A 25,295-nucleotide genomic window follows, 5' to 3' on the forward strand; every position below is an offset into this window, starting at 1 on the left:
CCAGGAGTTAGCAGTGGGTGCTGTTGGTTAGCTAATTTCCCTTTAGTCTCTCAGTCCAATATAGAGAACGACTATATGAACCCTTATGTAGTGTTGCACAAACATTTTCAATAAATAAAAAAGCAGATAAATTATGTGTTATCTACTGATAACTATGTAGCAAAAAAAATTTTAGTGCATGATTTTGATTTTACACTTGTGAATTTAACACAGTTCTTTGGTTATTTTGTATTTAATATTTCATAGCCACCAAAATTATACCTCTGCTTGGATTCTAAGTCCACGCACCACGCGGTATATTTCTAAATTTTTTCACTGATTGAAGGTTTGGTGTTTCTTTGAGTAACATTAAAAGAGCATTTGGAATATCATTCCTTTAAAAAAAATCGTTTAGTTCAGTCAAGTGGTAATGTAAAGAAAAAATTCAATGGTTGCAAACTGAAATCGAATTTTCGACCCGGATGACACTTTATTCGCGCGTGCGTGAAGCAACTGGGAAGAGCAGGTTTTAAATCCAATGGTGTAATAGATTGTTGCTTTTATAAAGCAGCCGAAAGTGTAGAGCGTGTTTATGGAAATCATATCTACGATATTATCCTATTCAATTCTTAGTCTAGCACGCTAACCACCAGGCTGCGCACAGTTTGACTAGATTGGAACTTTTGTATTTGGGGTAATATATAAAAGACATGCGCTAGTGTCAACGCTATGAACTAACTTCACTATAAAATCATTCTTAAAACCTAAACGTTAAATTTAAGTAAAGAGAACAAGGAAAATTCTTAATAATATAAATTATACAAATGTTTCTTCGAGTATTTTGTTAACAAGCACAACATGCAGCACACTATTTGTGCTGGTAGAATAGCGGTAAGATTTTGTACTACAACGCTAAAATCCGGAATCCTAATCCCCACAGTAGACACAGCAGACAGTATTTCATCCAAAACGAAATTTCGTGCAAAGTGATTTAAAATAGACTATGTATAACATTAATTGTAAACACAAATATACATATATATTCCTGATGTTCTAAAAACACGTAGATCAAAGAAAGTCCTACAATAGTAACAATAATAATACCACTATAATATATTATCGTGTTAACATGAATTTCTGGGTTATAGATTTCTCGTTTTAGTTGGTGCGACCTCTACGCCAAAGTATTTTTTATTGTATTGTTGATATGCACCTCACAATAAAGGTCTTGGAGCCTAGTTGTAGTTAGGAGTGAATCATCACAATGGACAATATGCCAAGTGCCCCTTTAGGGACTGAACTAGAATTGTTTGTGATATAATTTCTAAAGTTTAACTCTGAGGTGTGAAACTCGTTTTAGTATAATGTGTTTGACCCTCTGTAGGTTTGTTCATACGTGTCTTTAAATATCGAACAACGATTAAAAGCAGTTGAAATGTCAGAGGAATCGGTTTAAAATTGTTCCGTCAGAAAGGGAAACTGTTTGATATTAGAAACCTTAAACCATCTTTATGGTCAGAATCATAACTGCACAGGTACCTTATTTAAGTACCATAGATGTTCTTTCTATGATCACTGCGGTGAATTGGCAGTAAGTGTCCGGACTTACAACACTACGTTCCAAAATTCGATTCCCCATGGAGCGAATAACATTTAGTTCTGAGTAGCTTTTCATGTTTTTAAATAAGAATTTTGACTCTCATATTTTCAAAAATACAGCAACAATATACAAGCAAAAATGTCCATAAGCACCATTATATAGAAACTATTTTAAACAATCGTGTTGTTGAGAATACAGATTTGGAACGAATTCCCTCAGCTGCAGGTAGGCGGCGCCAGTAAACACATCACGAAGCTCTTCTGTGGGGTAGGTGTATATATATCAGGCTTAGAAGGTGCGAGAGAGACTGTCGAATAGACAAGAACTATGGACAAACGTTATCACAAGGGTAGGAAATCTGGTCTTCTGTGTCCACCACAACAGGTGATACACGAGTGAGGTTTGTTATCAGGTTTATTAATCTCATGGTCTGGCCTGGCATAAATGTTTAAAACAAATGATTTTCTTAATGTTAAGTAACTCCCCTAGTGTCATATAATACGTCTGGGTATAATACCATACATGGGATTTTGTATTTTTATTTTTTTTCTCATTTTCTTCTACTTATTTGTTTCAACAAAACGTGAATTGAAGGACGTAGAAGTTTTGTTTGTTTATAAATTTTGCGCAAAGCTATTCGAGGGCTACCTGCGCTAGCCGTCCGTAATTCTGCAGTGTAAGAGTAGAGGGAAGGCAGCTAGCCATCACCATCCACCACCAACTCTTGGGTTACTCTTTTACCAACGAATAGCGGGATTGACTGTTACTTTATAACGCCCACACGGCTGTAAGGGTTAGTATATTTGGTGCGACGGGGATTCGACCCCGTGGTTTACGAGTCGAACGCCTTAACCCACCTGGCCATGCCGGACCTTATAGAGATTTTCTTTTCAACTAAAGTAAGTTGATATGAGCCAGTAAGTTTCGTTTGCAAACATTTAGTTAAGTATAATGGTGAAAGTGGAAGAAGTTTCTTATTCCTGTCATGAACTTGTACTTTGTGTTTTATAATTAATTTATGACTCCACTGTTATCATGCAATACACTCCAGTACATGTAAAATGATTCTTTGACATCAATTTGTTTGGAACAAAAATTCACAAGCGTTTTGGTTGCTTCTTGTGGCATAGTTTATCATACTAGACTTGTTCATTGAGGAAACCAGTCTTCCCAGTAGCACGGTGGTATGTCTGCGGACTTACAATGCTTGAAAACAAGTTTAGATTCTATATGTGGGCTAATAGCCTGGTTGAGAAAATATTTTATATAGAAGAGCGAACAACATTTCGACCTTCTTTGGTCATCGTCAGGTTCACAAAGAAAGAGATAACTGACCGGAAGCTGACCACATGTCTGGAAGGGGTTGTGTAACTTCAAAACGGACTATCTGTATCTGCTCACCAAACTTTTTTACCCATAAAACTAAAACCAAACACCTTTATACACTTAAAACTAAAACCAAACAACGTTTTACACTAAAAACTAAAACTAAACACCTTTTTACACGTAAAACTACAACCAAACAACTTTTTACCCTAAAAACTATAACAAACCAACGTTTTACACCAGAAACTAAAACCAAACAACGTTTTACCCTTAATACAAAATCCAAACACATTTTACACTTAAAACTATAACAAAAAAACTTTTTACACTTAAAACTGAAACCAAACAAAGTTTTTTATATGCAAAAGAAACGATATATGCGAACGTTGTTCGCTCTTCTATGTAAAATATTTTCTCAATCCAAACGAGCCGTTTTTGCATATAAATTTCTCAACAAGTGGGTTTCTCGACATCACTGATTATTATCTAGTTTGCAGGTTGCAAGTACTAAAGTGGGGGAGAACCTGAGGTTTTACCACCAGACCTGGTGTGGTTGACAGAACCTAGTGTAGCTAGTAAGTAATTGTTTTTTCTCACTCCTAATTAGCATTTGTATTCGGAAGTAAATCAGATAATACAAAATGATCGTAAACCTCTAGAAAACTGAGTAAGTATGAAAGGTTAACATTTGTGTTTGGTGGTTTAGAATAGGTGCCCAAAAACACCTTAACATTTCTGTAAATAAAGGATGCAAGATAAACTAACTTTCCATGAAATCCATTACTTATTTTGCCCTGCAGCACTAAAGAGTCATAAAAACTAAACATGTGGTGAACAAACTATACTGTCTGTTTCATTTTCATAGCATCCATATCAGCTAGTACAATATTTCCCGTAGCGTGGGCACTCCACCCTCATCTCAGGGAGGCATAAATTAACTGTGATGGGGCACAATAATGCATAGTTAAGTGTTTAGATATTTTTTTTATTAATGAAAATAATAATTAATTACTACAATACATATAATGTTTTAATATGTATCTGCGAATTATATCTAATCACATAACTTTCCCTTATCTAAAAAAAATGGTGGCACGTGAAATCATGTTTCGTGCATAAAGAGTGATGACAAAAGTTTGGAAAATACTTTACTCGTACATCTGTATCTATACATATTAGAAAATACTTGACTAGTACATCTGTATCTTTTCATATTTTTTGAAAATCAAAAATGAGAGTGACCAACATTAGTGAACTTACATTGTAAAAACATTTGGTTCTGCACATCTTATTAGGCCAAACTGAAATACAGATTGCTAGATTACCTCAAAGTTATATTTAACTATGTAATACCCAGGTACATCAAACCTGTGCAACCATTGTGTGGTTTGTTACATTGAATTGTTTAAAAAAGAAAGCCATTGGATAAAGTGGTTTGAAACTGCAGAATTTCTTTCCACAGGTAGCATCTGCGAAGAAAATGTTTTGTGTATGTGATATTTATATGAACTTATAGCTTTGAAATATGGAAAATATTTGTTGTGATACATTTTATTTTCTGTTTTTTGTCCTCTTACACTGTCTTAAAATTTTCCTATACTATTTTACAAAACTATATTGTTGTCCTTAATTTCAAAATTAATATACACAGCTTCACAGTTTTCTATCACTGGAATACAATAAAAATAACTCAAGTTTTAAACAAACCAATTTTTTGAAGATTTTAAACCTAAAAGTTTCATTTGATACATGTAATAATTTTAAATCCTGTTTATATTCACTGTTTTTTAAATATTTTTTTAGCAATTTTCTTTCCCAATTGAAGCAGTCACTTAAGCTAATATGAACTAGTGGAAACAAGGCTTAATACGAAGGCCTAACAGCAATACAAAAATTCATTTTTTTCAACAAAAACTTTTCACCCTTTCGCACTGTAACATAATACTCCAAATAAAGTATGAGAGGATAGAGCAAGCTGTAAAAAGAAATCAGTTTTATATTATTAAAATGAAACATTGTATATTTCACATCAGTGTTGTTTTGTACAACTAAGCCTAAAGTTACATCTGAACTAGAGATTGTTGTAGCCTAGTTGAGTATCTTAACTTTAAAATTTGTTTTCTGTAAATTAGGTAACGTGGCAGGTCTTAACCAAGCTATACATGATCGAAAAGTTGGAAAAGTTGTACATCCATGGGTCGCTCATCAGAAAAGTAAAGAAGCATACCAGTGGAAGGATATTGCATCGTACTGAAGTAGTGTACAACAAAATCATACAATACCCTGTGCACAGTCTTGGTACTAAACTTAGCTGGTACATGCTCCTTCTTATAGAAACTGTTCTTCATATTTCTAGAGATTGCAGCTAAGACTTATCCAGCTTGAAAATATAATAAATAAACATGTCAAATACTTTTTTATGAATTATACTGAACATTTTTCAGTACCTTTAGCATCATGCAATCACCTTCCTCTGTGCTTACACTATTGTTATTTTACAAAGCAATGTGATACTATTTGAATAAAAATACCTTCCCATATTTATCATACTGAACATTACTACAGTACTGGTTATGGCTATTGGAAAACTACCAAGTAAATAAATTGTAAGTTTCATACTGTATTCGACTGTGCACAATTTTAGGTATTGGTTCCTTTAAAAGTAAAGTCCTAACACCTTCTGTTTTGTCACTAGTCAGTCATTATTGTTGAAGAGGTGTGAAATAAGTGATTCATCAGAGCACATTCTATTCATATTTTCTCATCTTATGATTAAATAAATAGAGAGTTACAAACAGTTCATGTACCAGTTGAATAGTAAATAATAACGAGCAGTTCATGCACCAGTTGAATACTAATAATAACGAGCAGCTCATGTACCAGTTGAATAGTAAGTAATGACAAGCATCTCATGTACCAGTTGAATAGTAAGTAATGACAAGCAGCTCACGTACCAGTTGAATAGTAAGTAATGACAAGCATCTCATGTACCAGTTGAATAGTAAGTAATGACAAGCATCTCATGTACCAGTTGAATAGTAAGTAATGACAACCAGGTCACGTACCAGTTGAATAGTAAACAGTTACAGAAACATCTCGTGTTCCAGTTGAATAGTTAACAGTTACCCAAACAGCTCATGTTCCAGTTGAATAGTAAACAGTTACAGAAACATCTCGTGTTCCAGTTGAATAGTTAACAGTTACCCAAACAGCTCGTGTTCCAATTGAATAGTAAACAGTTACACAAACAGTTCATGTTCCAGTTGAATAGTAAACAGTTAAAAGCAACTCATGTACCAGTTGGATAGTAAACAGTTACAAGCAAGTCATGTACCAGTTGGAGAGTAAACAGTTACAAGTAACTCATGTACCAGTTGGATAGTAAACAGTTAGAAGCAACTCATGTTCCAGTATAATAATAAAGGGGAATAAGAATCCCATGTCTTGTTATTTGGATAGTTTCCAAAATTATCATGATACTGAAAAAGATATTGTTGGTTATAATGGTATGAAATGTATTTATTAGTTTACTATGTAGGTTAAATGTTGTTGTTTTTATAATTAAGTTGATTTCAACTATTTTGTATCAAAACACACCAAGTAATGTATATTTACACAAGTTAAGGACCAATTTTTACTAGTATTAGCCTATAAGGTTTTATATCATAGAAAAAAAGTGATTCTATTTTATTGTTATATGACGTTAAGTTTACATTGGTATAAAAACTATTATTTCTTCCCTCTTCCACAGGTATCGACAAATTGGTGCAGTTGGAGGACTTTTTTTTGCTCTACTTCTTGTAGCGGAACATTTATTGTTTTTTGTTATCTCAGTGGTTTAAACCAGAAGAGGTAAACACCCTTATTGCTATGTTCATGTATCAGAATATCTGTTTGTTATTGTAGACTTTTTAGTCCATTAATGTTTGTTTTCTTTACTAATAAGACAGTAGCATATAGTGACTACAGTAACATATAGCGTGTAGAATTCAGAGAGAATATAAACATATACACACACACATAAATACAGCATAAACCCATTTAAACAACAGAAATTATTATGTAAAGTATGCATGTATTAAGCAGACAGAGATATAATGTTAAAATATTGTGCAAAGAAATATTTCTATAAAAAGCCCATATGATCTTGTTATACTTAAAAAACATACACAACACACAGGAAAACATGTTGCATTAATGCCATATTTTTTTTTATAAATTAGATGTCCATATTCTTATTCAACTGTGTTGGCATAGGAACAACTTGTTTTAAACCTAGTTTTCTTACTGCTTTTTCAAGTGGTACAGTACATCAAAATTTGATTCTTTTTAATCTTAACAGTATTGCTTACTATGCTATCAGCCAGTTTTAATCATGCTTCCATTTGTAATATTATTTAGTTAATGAATTACAGAGATGATATACACCTAATTTATAGTGTATATTCTGATATATTTGTTAATTGTTTGTACTTTGTATGAAATAAAATTTGTTCTTTACAAAGAACATTTGTTTCAGTATGTTTCACAATTCAGTACAGATTGTTTTATTAATTTACACATGCCCAACTTTCCTGCCTTTGTTCTACCTTCACAACTTTTTTACATTATCTCTCAACCACCCATATCCTCTCTTAAGCTTTTCATCAAAACCCTGAGGGATTTTGGGGGATATCCTGTCCCTTCTTTATTCTATGTTGGCTTATTTGTCGTCTTTGGCTCTATCTCTGCATACGTATTTTTCTCTGTTGTTGGGACCGTCTAGACTGTGATGCAACCTTAACTCATACAACCATCATCTTATCTTAGGTGTTTACATATGGCCCACTTCTGTGGTAATACATACTGGACACAATCTCTGAGTCTTTTTGAATCATGAACTTCAGCAGTACAACAACAGTCTCTTATGTCTCAGTCAGAGCCAAGTACAGCACCTATTACCATTTCTCCTCCCACTTTATTCCCAGCTCTTACTTGTTCCTTCTCCTTGAGGTCCTCATCTCATCGTATTCATTGACAATGCACATCACATCACCTGGCGGATTCTAATCTGGTGAGAGCTTGGCTTACCAATTTTCTTCATTACTGGCATCCTTTCAACATGGAACATTAAGGTCTTCAAGTTTTATTGGAAGGATTCATAATCCCATTTTTTTCCTTCCTCCAGTGTCTCCTATACCCATTTTCTTTCCTCCATATTGGAATCTCATGACCAGCCAGTGTCTGTTGGAGGTGGTTCAGAAACTATTATCTCAGCAGGACATTGAATCTGTTATATATCTTTCACCTAGTTTTATTCAAGACTCTTTGTTGTTCTTAAGAAAACCAGGACTGGAAGCCTATCATCAATTTGTCTTTCCTCAATTACTTTGTTCAACTGTCCAATTTTACTGTTTCTTACCTGACAGTGGGCATTTTCTCTGGGCTTATGAATGACAGGTATTGATGTCACTAGTGTTTATCTCCACATCCCTATATCCCCATGGTCTTATCAGTATCTTCAGTTCGTCCATCACATGGTGTTTTGTTCCCTTCTCTTCAAGCTTGCTTCTGCCCCTTATGTTTTTTGTCAGGAGGTCAGAACTTTTATTCACTATCTTCATGCTTTGGAGTTGTGATTGAGCCATTATATGGATTATTGGCTTCTTTTAGCTCCTTCCAAACTTAAGTTTGCTAACCATACCCATCAGCTTCTTCTAGTGACTGCTCAGATGGACATTTTACCTGTAGACTTCAGGATAGTAGATAAAGTTAAGAGATTTATCAAGATTTTACCAACACAAGTACTTTATAAAGAAGTTAATGGATTTATCAAGAATTTACCAACACAGGTACTTTATAAAGAAGTTAATGGATTTATAATCAAGTTCATATCAATACAGATACTTTATAAAGAAGTTAATGGATTTATCATCAAGTTTATATCAATACAGATACTTTATAAAGAAGTTAATGGATTTATCAAGAATTTACCAACACAGGTACTTTATAAAGAAGTCAGTGGACTTATCATCAAGTTTATATCAACACAAGTACTTTATAAAGAAGTTAATGGATTTGTAATCAAGTTTATATCAACACAAGTACTTTATAAAGAAGTTAATGGATTTGTAATCAAGTTTATATCAACACAAGTACTTTATAAAGAAGTTAGTGGATTTATAATTAAGTTTCTATCAACATAAGTACTTTATAAAGAAGTTAGTGGATTTATAATCAAGTTTCTATCAACATAAGTACTCTATAAAGAAGTTAATGGATTTATAATCAAATTTATATCAACACAAGTACTTTATAAAGAAGTTAGTGGATTTATAATCAAGTTTCTATCAACACAAGTACTTTATAAAGAAGTTAGTGGATTTATAATCAAGTTTCTATCAACACAAGTACTTTATAAAGAAGTTAATGGATTTATAATCAAATTTATATCAACACAAGTACTTTATAAAGAAGTTAATGGATTTATAATCAAGTTTCTATCAACACAAGTACTTTATAAAGAAGTTAGTGGATTTATAATCAAATTTTTGTCAAATAAATTACTTTATTTCTCTTGTGTAGCTTTTTCTCCATGTCATGTCCACAAGGAAGGGACTTTGTTTATTGTTTTTATAATTTAGGTATTTCTGTATTGTTACGTTTAATGACAGGTCCTTTGCATTAAGAGATTAGAATCTAGATAACATAAGATTTTGATCTGTTTACAGAATATTGACAAAGCTACAGATGTTAGAAAGAAGTTCCAGTCTCATAAATCAGTACATAGTAAGAGATGACCTCTCTAGCAGATATTGTAAGTCATCATTTGTTGTTATTTGGTACTCCTTGTGTTGTCCTCTTTACTGTTGTTAACTTATACATACCACATTTGTTTTCTACAGATCTAAAAACATAACAGCAAGGAAACTTCACTGAAAGTAAATAAGCTTTAATAATTTACATTAACAGTAGTCAAGTGCATGAAGTAACAGTATATTTCTGTAGATTTTCTAAGTGTCATATTCTTAAGATAAAACAATGCAACTTCTTTTGTTAATAAATACTGAACTCGTGAAAATCATTAAGATAATGAAAATGACATTCAAGATCATTTTTGTCTTTTTTTTTATGAAGTATTGAAACTTACATATTTATACTTAAGGTAACAGGCCTGCAACTTTCTGTCATTCTGTTCTGTCTTCAATTTGTCTGTTTTGAATTTCGCACAAAGCTACTCAAGGACTACCTGTGCTAGCCGTCCCTAATTTAGCAGTATAAGACTAGAGGGAAGGCAGCTAGTCATCACCACCCACTGCAAACTATTGGGCTACTCTTTTACCGAAGAATAGTGGGATTGACCATCACTTTATACTGCTCCCATAGCTGAAAGGGTGAGCATATTTGGTGCAACTGGGATTCAAACCTGCGACCCTCAGGTTACAAGTCGAACGCCTTAACCCACCTGGCCATGTTGGGCCCTGTCTTCAGTTAATAACGCTAAAACTTACTGTTTGTCAGGGTGTTGAAACATTTCCTACATCCTTGTTTAATATACATTTTTAAAACTTTTTCAATATGTTATTTGTGTAGTTTTAATTTAAGACAACAATCAGCTTGGTTGTTTTTAGGAAAAAATTTCTTTCAAGTAAAACATGATGTATTTTTATATATTTAAAAACGGCTGGTATGAGTTGAGAAAATTTTTATGTAGAGGGGCAAACAACGTTTTGACATTCTTCGGTCATTGTCCGGTTCACAAAGAAAGAAAGAGGTAACTGACCGACAGATGACCACATGTTTGAAGGGGGTTGTGTAATTGAGTGTAGGAATGTAGAGGGTGTGCTTGATGTTTGATTATATTTATTAATATAGTTTATGTATAAAGGTGTTCCTTTGTATTGGTATTCATGTTGTACTTTTATACAGTAATGTTAACCCTAAAAAGAAAGGCAATATTTTTCATATATGCTTCCATGTTGTTGTTTTTTTTTAGTCTGTACCATCAGTAATGATCACAGATATGATTATATTTTGCTACAAATATAATTGATATTTAAGCTTTCCAGTAATGGCACCTAAGTGATACAATTGTTATTGTCTTTGACTGTTTAATGAATGTTTGAGATAAAGATTTTACTTGAAACCAATCTCTCTTTGCTTCAACTTCAGTCAAGGTCAGAGAATTTAGAATTTTGCTCTACAGTACATTTCCTGGTGAACCTCCTGTTATTCTGCCAGTTACTCAATAGAAAACTGGTAAAATACCACATTTCATCACATTCTCTAAGTTTATTATTATTGACATTAGGTGGTGAATTACATGTTTTTTTTACTGTTGTTGTTTTTGTTTTGTTTTCTATGGATAAGTAAAACTGTGTTTTGGTAAAAAACAACTTTACATCCTTATTCTGTAACCTTCTAGTTCCCAGACCTCTTTGAATCTAATAATTAGATGACTTACCAATAATAAAATAGAATTACTTTGTGTACAGCTTTACATTCTTCCTCCTGTAAAATTCTTGACACAGATTTCATTCAACTTACTATTGGAAGGTTCTTTGTGTATGTGTGTTTTCTTTTAGCAAAGCCACATTGAGCTATCTGCTGAGCCAAACAAGACGAATCGAATCCTTAATTTAGCATTGTAAATCTGTAGACTTACCTCTGTACTAGTGGGGGCAGGTTCTTTGTCTTCATTTTCTTGTTGAAGTTACTCTTGTTATGAAGAAAACAAAATTTTCTAGATGCATCATTCTCTTCAGGAGTAGTTGGGAGGTTATCGTAATATATCGGTAGACTTGAATTCTTTGAATTTTTTCCCTTGTACACTATTCTCTTGAATATTTTAAAAAATCAAAACATTTAATAAACTCTGTTTCCAGTTGCTTTTTGTTTAAAGAGAATGTGCTGTTTAATCCTGGTTTTTCCATTTTCAAAATACATGGTTCATCCACATAACTGACTTAATAATTCACTCATCAGTATTTTCTTCCTTTCAAAAAATGTTTGAACTGGTTAAACATAGGTACACATTTCATTTCCTTGTATGAAACAGTGTTTTATTGTAAAATTGTTTGCACTTGTTCCACCTTTTTTGTGAACCTTCTTGAAAGTAGTGTATAAGAATTGTCTACACATTCATGCACACTTGTTCCACTTTTTTTTTGTGGCCTTTATAAATTTATCCTGGAAAGGAAAATTATGTTACTTTCCCATCACAACTCCAATTTCTTTTACACTAGCCACAGTTAACTTTTCTGATAGTAACACTAGTACCTGCTTACATAAGTTAAGGAAAACATTTTAAGTCCTTTATTTGATCATTTAAATTATACAAGTGTAATAAGCCCTCATAAGATACAGTTAAAGTTTAACACTCTTTGTAAGTACAAAACAAATAATCTCGTAGATGCATTTTTGGTCAAAGAAGACTAAAATCTCATGGCAACAAATAACAGCAGCACTAAACTTAGCAGTAAGTGATACCCAAATACAAGACTGTTTTTCAAATACTGGTTTTAATAAAGTCAGTTATAGTCTTAATTAAGAATGAAATTTCAAATAATATGTAGTTGTTTAGTTATTAAGCATTATTTGGTAGCTACATAACATAATTTCTGGTTACAAGTAACATATTGCTTCAGAACATATTTTCAGCATAATAAAAAGTAACTTGTAACAAAAACTGATATTTCTGGGACCATTTTATCTGTTCAGCTTCGTAGCTTCATGGTTTATGTTTTTTTTATTTAAAGTCTCAGTAATTTCATTATTCCTATCTTTGATGGGATTGTTTTGTTTTAGGGTAATGTGCTAGACTCTGGATATAGAATTATTCAGTTACTTTGTCTTTCAATTTATTTAATTTTTACAGGAACTTTGAAACAAGTGCATCACTTTGGAACATATTTCGAATTCTGACAGAGTTAAAGAAGAGAACTGAAGTTTCATGGTGAAAATAAATAAAGTGAATCTGTTAATAATCTTTCAAACTGGTTAACAGACACAAGAAGATACCAAGATAGGAATGTACTTCAGGACTATCTGTACCAGTTTCAAGGGTGTTTAATTAGTTACCATAATCCAGAAGTGACAAAATATCTGAAGCATCTGTCTGACTTCATGTATGCATAAGGATGTATATTTAGTTTACTTTCTCCATGAGTATGTAATAACTTATACTACAAGTTACTAGTAATCGTTCTTCCTGTGTTTCAATCAAATCAAATCCATTACAATACCACAAGGTATCTCCTGTTCTTTAAGCTGTGGGTGTGTTACAAAAGAAGCAGTCAATCCCTTAGCACAGGTGGTGGGAGAAGTACCACAACAGAAGTAACAATTACCACTTCCTCACCTACATTTTCTACAATGTGTAGTCGTATTTGTTTTCTTCTGATAAGTTCAGCTGCTGATGTCCAGTGCATGTCCAGTCATATCTAACAATGATGTCAGTGATGGTGTAAAGTTCAAAATACAGAAATGTACATAAGTATCTGTACTAGCCTGACTCAGTTTTTTTTCCAATCACACAATAGATACATTTCACAACAGTTAAATATAGCTAAAGATCAAATTGTAGAGTCTTGAGTATCAATTTCAATTAGAGAATGTTTTGGTAAAACTGTACTTAAAGATTGGTTTAATGTTATACTTAATTGTTGCTTACTTCATGAATGAACCTGAATACTTGTTACTAATAACTATAACACAGGTTTGACATGGAGGTGTAATTGTAATGAATTTCCACAGCCAAGAAAATTGTATCTGTAAGATATAATGGGATTGCTAATAACATTGTGCTAACAAGTATCAAAAGTCCAATGCTAACTGAAATTTTGAAACACTGTTCAGCGTAAAATGCTTTAGTATTTGTTTAAGTTGCATAATTGATTATCTTGCATAGTATAACTGAAGTATTCTGCTTTCATACAATATTTGTTATTCTTGCATAACTTAAGTATCTTTCTTCATCATTGTACGTGTTACCGTTGTAACTATGGCTTCTTTAGGGTATTTGTTATGACACCGCTAAATGAAGTTAACAACTTTGATTTCATTAGGGTATTTGATATGAAGCCACTACATTAACAGTTAACAACTTTGATTTCAGCAAGGTATTTGTCAGATTAACAGTGGCTACCGTATTATGTTGGTTGGCGGTTTATGTAAATTTCTGTTTGTTAAACGGTGTGTTACCTGTGGATTATCGATTAATGTATATGTTTGAGAGACTGTCATGTATTATGTTTATTCAAACATATAACAATAGAAAATCAGAAAAACCAACTTCAGTCATTAACTCTTTCACTGCAATGTCCGACTGCAGTCGATCCTACGACTTTGTGACATTTGCGACTATCGTCAAATTTTTATATTGTCTTTTTTATTCATTAGGTAGCATCACTTTAGGGCAAATGCATAGCTTCCACTTAATAAGCCTTAGATGTTTATCTTGGAATCTGATCACGTGATTAGTATTGTTTCCGGGATGCAGAAAAAGGGAAGAATGTTGTCAACAAACTTTTCAAGACGGCTTCGTGTAGGTATTCATCATTCACATTTACAAGTTTTGTAAATAACTCAGCAAGATTCAGACTCAAGCAGTGACTGCTTTGAGTATGAAAGCTCAGAAGAAGACTCGGAAAACAATGGTGAAGAAAGTAAATTAAGCACACAAAGAAAATTGAAAGTAACCAAGATAGTAGAGACAGTTAAAACCACGAGGGGCGTTGTTCCACTACAAGGGAAGGTCGGTGAAATCACGGGAAGGGCCCGAGGAAACAGTTCAGGAATTCCACCCCAAGTACAGTCCCAATCTCTGCCTGAACCCAAACCATCGACCATTTCAGAACAGGATCTCGGTGGGAAACACCGGAAGAAATGTAAAAGTTTGAACACGATTGGTTACCCAACTATGTATGTTCCAAACAAACAAGGAAAATGTGATGTTTATATGCTCATTTGTAATGAAAATATAATTTTATGTAATGCACTCCTATTTACAGTACTAACACGCAAAAATAATGTGACAACCAACATGAGATAATAATAATAAGTTGACAGCAAAAGAGTTAAACAACAAGGTTCCAAGCTCAGGGTCTTACATACAACCTCTTTAGAGACTGTAACAAATTATACAGTTCTTATATTCTTGGAGAGTTATTCCTATGAAACTGGTATGAAGACTTACCAATGAACACCAATTACAGAAAAAATAAAATCTAGTAATATTAAAAGTTTACATAAATAAGTGTATGGACCTAGACATTAAGTTATTTCACACTCTTCTTTATAAGGAATTACTAAATAAACTTTTATTTTTGAATGAACGTAAATAACACAATAATTTACTTTTCTCTTACAAACAACATTAATTTGGCAAAAATATTATTGTTTTGGAATCTCAATAGATGGCAAAAGAGACTGAGCGTTAGTTTAATTATCCGAAGAGTATGTGTAAAAGTTTTCTTTTGAATATCGCGCAAAGCTACACGAGGCTATCTGTGCTAGCCGTCACTAATCTAACCCACCGCCAACTCTTGGACTACTCTTTTACCAACGAATATGGAATTGACCGTGACATTTTATAATGACCCCAAGGCTGAAAGGGCGAGCATGTTTGGTGCAACGGTGATTCGAATCCGCGACCCTCAGATTACGAGTCATGTATAAAGGAAATCTAAAAACATTTTGCAACAAATTAATCCTAATGGTATTTCACTATCGTAAACTCAGATGTATGAAGTGTAATTAACTTTATAAAAGTAAGTCGTAAGTCACAGCAGTAAGCATACGGACCTTTAAAAGTAAAATCCGGAATTCGATTCCTCAAGGTGGACTGTGTAACTAAAATATCACTCATACTTATTGTATTCTTTGAAATATAAACCTTGATCAAACATTTTTACCGTTCTAATATCGAATAAAAGAAACTATTTAGAAGCACCATTTTCTGTTTACTTTTGTTAGAAAGAGCACAGGCTTTCTTGTGACCAGCGGTAAGTCTTACAGCTCACACCGCTAAAAACCGATGGTGGGCACGGCACAGACAGCCCATTCTGTAGCTTTGTGCTTAAAAAAGAAACATAAAAATAAATTTTATCTTGGTCTTTATCAGTACAAAATGTAGATAAACAGATATTTTATATGTAAACCCTAATACAATTTACACATTTTGGAGAAGAGAAAATTTCACCGTACGCTTTGTTCTAATAAAGCGATATTTCTGACATATAAAATTCATCATAATTTATATGTTTTTGATGCGTTTGTTTGTAGGTAAGTAGAAAGCTTTGCAATAGACTATTTGTGCTGTACGCACAACGGTTAACAAAATTCGGTTTTTTAGTTCACAGACGTATTGTTGAACAATTAAAGGTCCTGGCCTGGCTCGGTGGTTAAGGCGCTCGACCCATAATCTGAGGATCGTGGGTTCGAATCTCCGTCACACCAAATATGCTCGCCCTTTCAGCATCGGGGGCGAAATAATGTGACGGTCAATCTCACTATTCGTTGGTAAAAGAGTAGCTCAAGAGTTGGCGGTGGGTGGTGATGACTAGCTGCCTTCCCTTTAGTCTTGCACTGCTAAATTAGGGACGGCTAGCGCAGATAGCCCTCGTGTAGCTTTGCGCGAAATTAAACAAAAAAGAAGGAAAAACTATCAGGTCATCCCATAAGTAATTTTCAAAAATGTAATACAGAAATTGTATTATCATTTTTGTCTTTGCAAAAGGCTTTAATGACTGAAATATGTAGTAAGACGTGTATAAAAATGTTCACACAAATTAAAGAAACTAACCCAACTCCACTTTTAGATCATTTATCAAATAAACCCTTATGAAGATGGATGTGTCTGAGGAGCACATTAGGCATATAATGCTTTATGAAATTATAAAAGACAACCGTGCAGACGAAACTACACGAAATATTCAAGTTGTTTATGATGCGAAGTCTCTCAATGAAAGAAAATGTCGAAGGTGTTTTCAGAAGTTCAGATCAGGTGACTGCAATTTATGTGATGCGCCACGATCAGGTCATCCTATATAGTTTAACGATGACTTGCTGCTGGCTGCACTTGATGGAGACTGTGCTGTAACTGTTAAAGAACTGGCACAGAAGCTAATTTCAAACCATTCAACAGTTCACCGTCATCTACAGCAGCTAGAAAACGTTTCAAAACTTGGCAAATGGGTCACCCATGATTTGACACAAGCCAACCTTAGAACAAGAGTGGACATTTGCACTTCTCTGCACTCTCGTAAATGTAACTCACCTTTTTGGACAGGTCAGTGACTGGAGATGAAAAATTGATATTTTATAAAAATGTTAAGTGCCGCAGAATATGGCTACGTGCAGGTGAACTGGCTAAACCTCAGCCCAAAATGGACCACCACCCTAGGAAAGTCTTGTTAATCTTTCGGTTGGATATTGTTGGTGTTATCCACTTTAATTGCTGCGACTAATGTAACGATTACATCAGACTTCTATTGTCAACAGTTAGAGCGCTCAAAGTTTGCACTGAAAGAAAAGAGGCCTGCTTTGATCAGTTGTAAAGATGTTGTGTAACACCAGGATAATGCACTGCCCTATACCCCACATCTGCAAAGATTAAAGAGCTAGACTGGAAAAACTTCCACAACTTCCTTATTCTCCAGACCTTTTCCCATCTGATTATCATCTATTCCGAAGTTTGCAGAACTATCTTGATGGAAAAGAGCTTGGAACATATGAAATTGTCAAAACTACCTTCTCTACATTCTTTTCCTCCTAACCCTAATAATTTTATAGAAGTGGCATTCAGAAGTTTGTGAATCGTTGGCAGGAAGTAATTAATAATAAAGGAACATACATCATTGATTAAGTGACATTAAAAGTGTTTGAAATCCTTTCTCTTTTTCTGAACCTAAAATCGGACATAACTTGAGGTATGGCTTGATATTAAAGTACGTTTTCAATGAGAAAATATATATTTCAATTCTTCAACAGTTACCATTAGAATGTGAAACACTTATATGAAAAAAATTAAAAATGCAGCGACCTATTGGCTAAATAACATATTCTTAAGTTTTATGTTACTATTATCAACAAAAGGAAAATTATGGCTCTATTAATTCAACACTCTTGGGTTAACTCAAATAATCACAAACAAACCTTTTGCACGTGTTTATCCAGAGATGATGCTTACCGACAACATAGGTTATATAATGAATCTTGAGCTATGCGAGTGACTGAGTTTCACTGAGCATTACACGGACAGTGTAGCACTGCTAACGATAAAACGTAGTCACCATGACAAAATACAAAGTTTTTGTTACTAGGCCTGACATATCGCAGGAAGTGAACGACATGTTGAGGAAGGTATGTGATGTTGAATTTTATAAAGAACACAAAACAATACCACGTGAGGCGCTTATTAAGGGTATTCAGGAAAGGATATTATTTACTGTTCAACAACAGATATAATCGACAGTGAAGTACTTGATGCAGCTGGACAACAACTTAAAGTAATCGCGACCAATTCTGTCGGGTACGACCATATTGATATTAATGAATGCAGGAAACGCGACATCCTAGTAAGTAATACACCAGGGATACCAACTGATAGCGTTGCCGAATTAACAGTTGCTCTTATGCTGATAACTGGGAGACGACTGTTTGAAGCTTCAAACGCTATAAAAAATGGAGAGTGGGTACATAAGTAGGAGCCTTATTGGATGTGTGGTGTAGGACTTAAAAATGCCACTGTGGGCATCGTGGGCATGGGAAAAATCGGTCAGGCTGTTGCCGAAAGAATTTTATCATTTAAGGTCAATGAAGTTGTGTACTATGATATACACAAACCTGTTGATGCTGTAGAAAGTATGGGAGCCCGCTATGTAGAATTTGAAGATCTTCTGAGGGAGTCGGACTTCGTTCTTTGTACGTGCAATCTGACAGACAAAACAACAGAACTGTTTACTGCTAAGCAGTTTAACCTGATGAAATCTACTGCTATATTTATCAACACGAGCAGAGGAAAAGTCGTCCAACATGATGATTTATACGATGCCTTAAAACATGGAAAGATCCGTGCTGCTGGTTTGGATGTCATGGTTCCTGAACCGATACCAAAAGATCACAGACTCACCACTCTACCAAACTTGGTCCTTCTACCCCACATAGGAACTGCAGAAGTAACAGTTAGACAAAATATGGCTAAACTCGCGGCAAGAAACGTCTTGTCGTATTGCGATGGGAAAGGTTTGATAACACCGATCCCAGAGTTAAAAGATGTTCAACACAAGGTGGATAAAAAAAAACTAGACTCACTCCAAATAGTTACGTCAAGTTTGTATAAGAATGTAAGACGGTTTCTGTATTGTTATTTTAATAACAAAAATACTGCCTCTCTGAATAAGAGTTGAATGTAATTATGTTTTTTACTTATAAGTACTTCGCTATATGAAGATTGTGTGTCTTTTACGCCCAGAACTAAATAAAATCATACTATAATTTTAATCTCGGTAGCGTAATTTAATTTGTTTTACGGGGAAAATAATAAATTATCACAAATACTATTAGGAGTGACGGTTAATTTCACTGTACAAGAAATTTCATGTTACAAATAAAAACAATGAGCTGACATATGTTATAGGTATATTACAAAAAAACATTGCCAGGCGTTACTAGTTTGGTATAAATAACTTTGTACATTACATTTAATGAAATAGTTGGGCGTAATGCTACTTTTGACATTTTCGCTTGTAACTATCAACTTCTTTTATTAATAAAGCGGAGAGTAATTTAGCGAAATACAGTCAAATATTTTAACAGGCTCCTCATGAACCAATGGGGAACATTTGTGTTGAAAAAATTATCCAATCCGACTTTTCTTAATTTTAACTGAAATTTTTATTGGCTTAAAATAAGGCATTTCCCGCACTCTTTTAATGTTGGGGGTGCGAAAAGTGATTTCATAAGTTGATTGAAATCTGTAGGTGCATCAATAGCAGCCCGGCATGGCCAGATTTTTAGGGTGCTCGACTCATAATCTGAGGATGGTGGGTTCAATATCCGTTACACCAAACATGCCCTTTCAGCCGTGGGGGCGTTATAATGTGATGATGAATCCCTCTATTCGTTGGTAAAGAGCAGCCCAAGAGTTGGCGGTGGGTGTTGTTAAGTAACTAGCTCCCTTTCCTCTACTCTTACACTGCTAAATTAGGGACGTCCAATGTAAATAGCCCTCGAGTAGCTTCACGCGAAATTCCAAAAACATTTAAGCATCATGGACTTAATGACCAAGCACAATAAGCGTGGAAGTCTCCAAATCACAGGAACGGTTTAGGCCCAACTTGATAGACACTGTGCAACAGGTCGAGCACAAAATTATGTCTGTAGCTACTTTCAAATTGTTCCTGTCTACTCACACTTTTCTTGGATATCTTCATGCTTCGACCTTCTCTGCCGAATCACAAGTGAAATCGTTCTACCTAAACTGAAAGATAAGCATTAAAAAGGTGATAGCGGAAAAATAAAAAGTTGTCAGTTGTTTAATTAATGATTCTGAGAATGTGGCTTTATCGATATGTACTGAATTTACTCTGAACGGTTTGATCTTAGTACTAACTAGTATGGAAACTTGAGAACGTTATATTTCACTTCGAATTTTATCAATTAGCAAGTGAAAACTTGTTTCGAAATTCTATCAAAAAGATACGTCCAAAACCACCCTCTGTAGGAGTTACTGGATTGAAGTGACTTTTGCGATTCAACAAATTATAAAGACACCCCTTGGCTCCTGGGAGACGTGTTAATAACAGAAGAATATATCGAACTTCACTTTCTGCATGTTAACACGTTGGCTTCCAAGCTTATTTTACCGACACTCTTTAGGGTCCCATTAGTCATTTTACAATTCCTTTTTTAGAAAGAGTGTATGTGTAGCCGTTGTGTCCAAGCCAATAAGTGGTCTTCTAAAAGAAAACAGAGAACGACTCACCGGTGGGTCGAGTGAGAGTCAATGTGTTAATAATATCTTGGAATATTATCTATAAAATATAGATTATGGGATTTCGTCAAAAGGCACTGATATATAACTGAAACTCAATTATTTATAAATTCTCCTTTGGTTATTAATCTTTGCTTGTAGTTCAGTCCTGAATTTGTTGATGTATGTTGTATATAAACCAGGCTTTTTTTGCTTTCAGATGGTTAGTTAAAGTCAAACTGTTTTGTCTGTCTCTAGCCAAATAACATATAGGATGTAATCACACACACACACACACACACACACACATATATATACATACACTTAGTGGCACATGAAAATCTTGTTTTTCGTAGCGAATTGATATTGACACTGGAGGTGATCAGCTCACATGTATCCTACTTGGCATTGTGTATAATGTAAGACTTTTTTTTTGTTGTTTTAATAACAGTTATCTAATGGTGTCTCAGAAGAGAAACCAAACTACTTTCAATCAGGATTTGATAAAGATAATGCGAAGTTACAATAATGAATTTATTCTTACGTTTTAATATTTGGGTGAAAGTAATCTATGCTTATTTGCAGAAATTCATTGCTAATTCATCGATAACAAATACTTTGGCTAATTAACCTTTCTAACGAACAAACGCAGTAATTCTCATTGACTTGCATTGTACTAAAACATTTATTAACTCAATAATTCACTGATTCCGGAAGTTGTATTGTGTGTTTAGTTCTACACACGCCCCATCTCGAGGGAGAGGTGTCTACAGACTAAGAACACTAGAAATAGACTTTCGATACCTGTGGTGGGCTGACCACAGATGGCCCATTGTGCAGCTTTATGTTTATATACAAGCAAAGAAATTTCTATATACTATAGGAAGCACCCAGATTTTACCTTTCATTAAATTTTCTTTTTTGTTTCATCGTGATAAGTTTGTTTTGGAATTTCGCACAAAGCTACTCGAGGGCTATCTGTGCTAGCCGTCCCTAATTTAGCAGTGTAAGACTAGAGGGAAGGCAGCTAGTCATCACCACCCACCGCCAACTCTTGGGCTACTCTTTTACCAACGAATAGTGGGATTGACCGTCACATTATGCGCTCCCACGGCTGGGAGAGCGAGCATATTTAGCGCGACGCGGGCGCGAACCGGCGACCCTCGCATTACGAGTCGCACGCCTTACGCGCTTGGCCATGCCAATGCGAATAATAATTTAGCAACTTACATAAAATACGCCGAAAAGTTATCAATTTGATTTATTTTTGCCAGTTTAATTAGCTAAAACAGACATAAAAAACTACCGAAAAAATGTCTTTCATTGTAATAACATGGACGAATATGAATCTTGTGGTTGTTACAAAACCCATTTCGCAATGTGCGGGTCGTGGGTCCGAATCTTTCTTACTGAACTCGCTCACTCTTTCAGCCGTGGGAGTGTTATAATATAATGGTTAACCCCGCTATTCGTTGGTAAAGAGTAGTCCAAGAGTTAGAGGCGGGAGGTGTTGACTAGCTGCTTTCTCCCTAGTTCATCATTGCTAAATTAAGATCGGTTAATCCAAATAGCTCTTGTGTAGCTTGGCGCGAAATTCAGAACAAACCAACATAAACTGAATATAAATCCAAGGGTGCGAGGTAGCGCTGTTTTAGAGCCATGTAACAAATCCGAAATGTACATCATTAATATAGGCGTGCTTCTAAGCTTTTCGATCTAAGCGATAGTTTGTATCAGTTAGTAGATTTAACTATACATGCAAGTATCGTGGCAACAAGATTAGTCTGTGTTTGCATGTTTACAGCTTTCAGGTTCACGTAATCAGAGATTACCAATTTGGAAATTGCACAGTCCACATAAGTGGTTGCAAAAATCTTCCCCCCTCCCCCATTGGGTGTAAAAAATCTACGCCCTTGGTTACGAGGTTACAAAAATTATCTTTAGGCTAATAGCTCAAGTCTTGAAACGATATCCCAGAACAATTCTCATTCTACAGTCCTTCAATAATAATAACCGTTATATCAGACTTAATCAAAACCTTGAGAAAGAGTTCAGTTAATGTCAAGGAAATATTTGAAAAGTCGACACACACGGTTCACTACTTTTCATCAAGTTTCATATTAAATCTCACGTGATATAAAAGTACGTGCTACGTTACCTCAAAAACTAGAAAGTTATTTCACAACAAAAAACATACTTTATAAAAGTACTAATCAGTCATATTTATTTACCTACTTTAATGTGAATGTCACAATACTGCATACAGCAAGGAAAAGAAATCTCTGGGCACCTCAGTTTGTTTTCCCTTAGCTCGTTTAAACTTAACACTTATGTTGTTTTTTTTTTATGTGCTTTCCTTGACATGGTTACATACGTACTCACACTTATAATTAATCACTGTTGCATCAGGCCTGTTTTTTTAACTATGTTCTTTATTTATTTGTACTACCATTAGGAAGTAGATTTATGTTGAAATTCAAAACAATATTTGTGACCCAGGTTTACAACTTTGTAGAATGAATGGTAAACAGCAATGAATAAGGAAAAAAAATAAACTATTTTGTTATCATTAAATGAACTTTACTTGGCCTTCTTTTCCCAAATAAGTTTTACAAAATATTTTCAATGAAACACACATCAAAACATTTGTGTGAAACGTAAAATTATTTTGGTACTTGGTAAGATTATTTGGGAATGAAGCTTATAAGACTGCACTTAAATTGAAAACTCTTATGACATTCTTCATAAATATTCATTAGTATGTGTGTGTTCTTATAGCAAAGCTACATCGGGCTAGCTGCTGAGCCCACCGTAGAGAATCGAACCTCTGATTTTATCGTTGTAAATCCGTAGACGTACCGCAGAACTAGGGGGGCTATTCACTAGTAATATCCAGAGGATGTATCAAAGAAACAATAAAAATATATAAAATAAAAAAATCCAAGTTGTGATGATTGAACAGATATCTTTTTGCCGTTGGGTAAAGTTGAGAAGAATGAATAGCTAACAGACGTACGCAGGCTCTATCATCAGTGGAAACACCCAATAATTAATGCATGGAATGAAGCAAACTTTATAAAAGGATCACATCAGGAACAGAAATTTCTGAATATGGGGTTAAAAGTGATAAAAATCTGAGCACTTTCAAAAGATGGACTCGTTTTTTCAGGATCCACCTTTCGAAAGCACTCAGGTTACAGGACTTTTTGAACACGTGTTTTTCTGACATTTATAAACATGTCATGAAGTATTTACATGAGGTATGAAACACACGTCAGCAAACATTGGAAATGGTCTAACTGCTCACAACCATTAAGAATACAACTATATATTAATTGATTACACAAAAAAAGTAAATACATGAATGTGCCAAAGGATATCGCTGGAGACATTGATGCTATATTCGTTTTATGAAACAAATTGAAACTGATCTATATATTGATTATATTGCTATGCTCGGTAACAAATCACTCACCCCTCCTAAGAGTAAATTTGACACTGTTTATGAAGTTATACGCTTCGTCGTCTCAAGGGATTGGTTAGTTGTAGGTTTATGCCATAAAGACAACGTTGAAACCACAATGTTTTGGAATGTTGGAATAAGAAATACTATTTGTGTGTTATAGATAAAAATACAACAGAAAAGATGTTCCTTTATTTGAAACAACAGTCAGACTACGGGAGAATCTGAAGACACTGATACCATAGGGTAGCGGATTTAAGGTTTGTTGGCCCAGAAAATGATAATTTTTGTGGGCCTTACATCCCATGTAATTTTACATATAATAAATTTATCAATGAGCCCCCATTAAAACCATGGGCCCTGGGACTAAGTCCCTCTAGCCCCAACCTAAATACGTCATTGATAGCATGCATACTTAAGAAAAAAAAGTGTAGATACACAGGTGTTCTAAGTAATGATAACCAAAGTTGGGATCATTTATAATGTGTGCGAACATAATGGATTTCATATTTTTTGTCTTTCAGAGAATCTCCAACACATTTCTCAAGTACATACAGTCTCTTACTTAAGTTGGCCAATGGACTCGTGGTGGGGAAAACAAAGTTTAATAATAAAGATGACCATTAACAAAACATAAAATATTTTTATTTAGTTTTAAGAATTTTGGAACATACTTACTCCATCATCTGGAAGAAAATTGGAAAAATAATATATGTTGACTAATGATACAGTATTGTCAAACACTAATTTACTGACATGGTAGACAGAAAGAAAATAGATTATGCTAATATGATATTCTATTAATAAAACCGTACGTTTCTCACCAGAAGTTAGGGGGTTAAAAGACTAAAGAACTTGTTTTTGCAAATACACTCCAGCAATATGAATTAAAATACCTTAATAAATGTTTAATTTATAATAATTTAGCATTCCTGAAAGTAAAGTTACAGTAAACCCAATCAACCAATACACGT

General features: G+C 34.2%; 1 protein-coding gene and 1 pseudogene across 1 annotated transcript in view; both read left to right on the forward strand.

Annotated features, from left to right (window-relative positions):
• Positions 1-1,849: 1,849 nt before the first annotated feature.
• Positions 1,850-25,295, forward strand: part of LOC143256118 (uncharacterized) — a 60,397-nt gene continuing 36,951 nt past the window's right edge. The window contains exons 1-3 of the mRNA XM_076512866.1: positions 1,850-1,963; positions 6,657-6,757; positions 9,616-9,701. Of these exons, the coding sequence (XP_076368981.1) occupies positions 1,907-1,963; positions 6,657-6,757; positions 9,616-9,701 (244 nt within the window). The 5' untranslated portion in view covers positions 1,850-1,906. The remainder of the gene's footprint in view (positions 1,964-6,656; positions 6,758-9,615; positions 9,702-25,295) is intronic.
• Positions 18,117-19,357, forward strand: LOC143256117 (glyoxylate reductase/hydroxypyruvate reductase pseudogene; annotated as a pseudogene).

This window comes from Tachypleus tridentatus, chromosome 7 (assembly GCF_004210375.1).
Source record: "Tachypleus tridentatus isolate NWPU-2018 chromosome 7, ASM421037v1, whole genome shotgun sequence".
In the NCBI taxonomy this organism is placed as follows: Eukaryota; Metazoa; Arthropoda; class Merostomata; order Xiphosura; family Limulidae; genus Tachypleus; species Tachypleus tridentatus.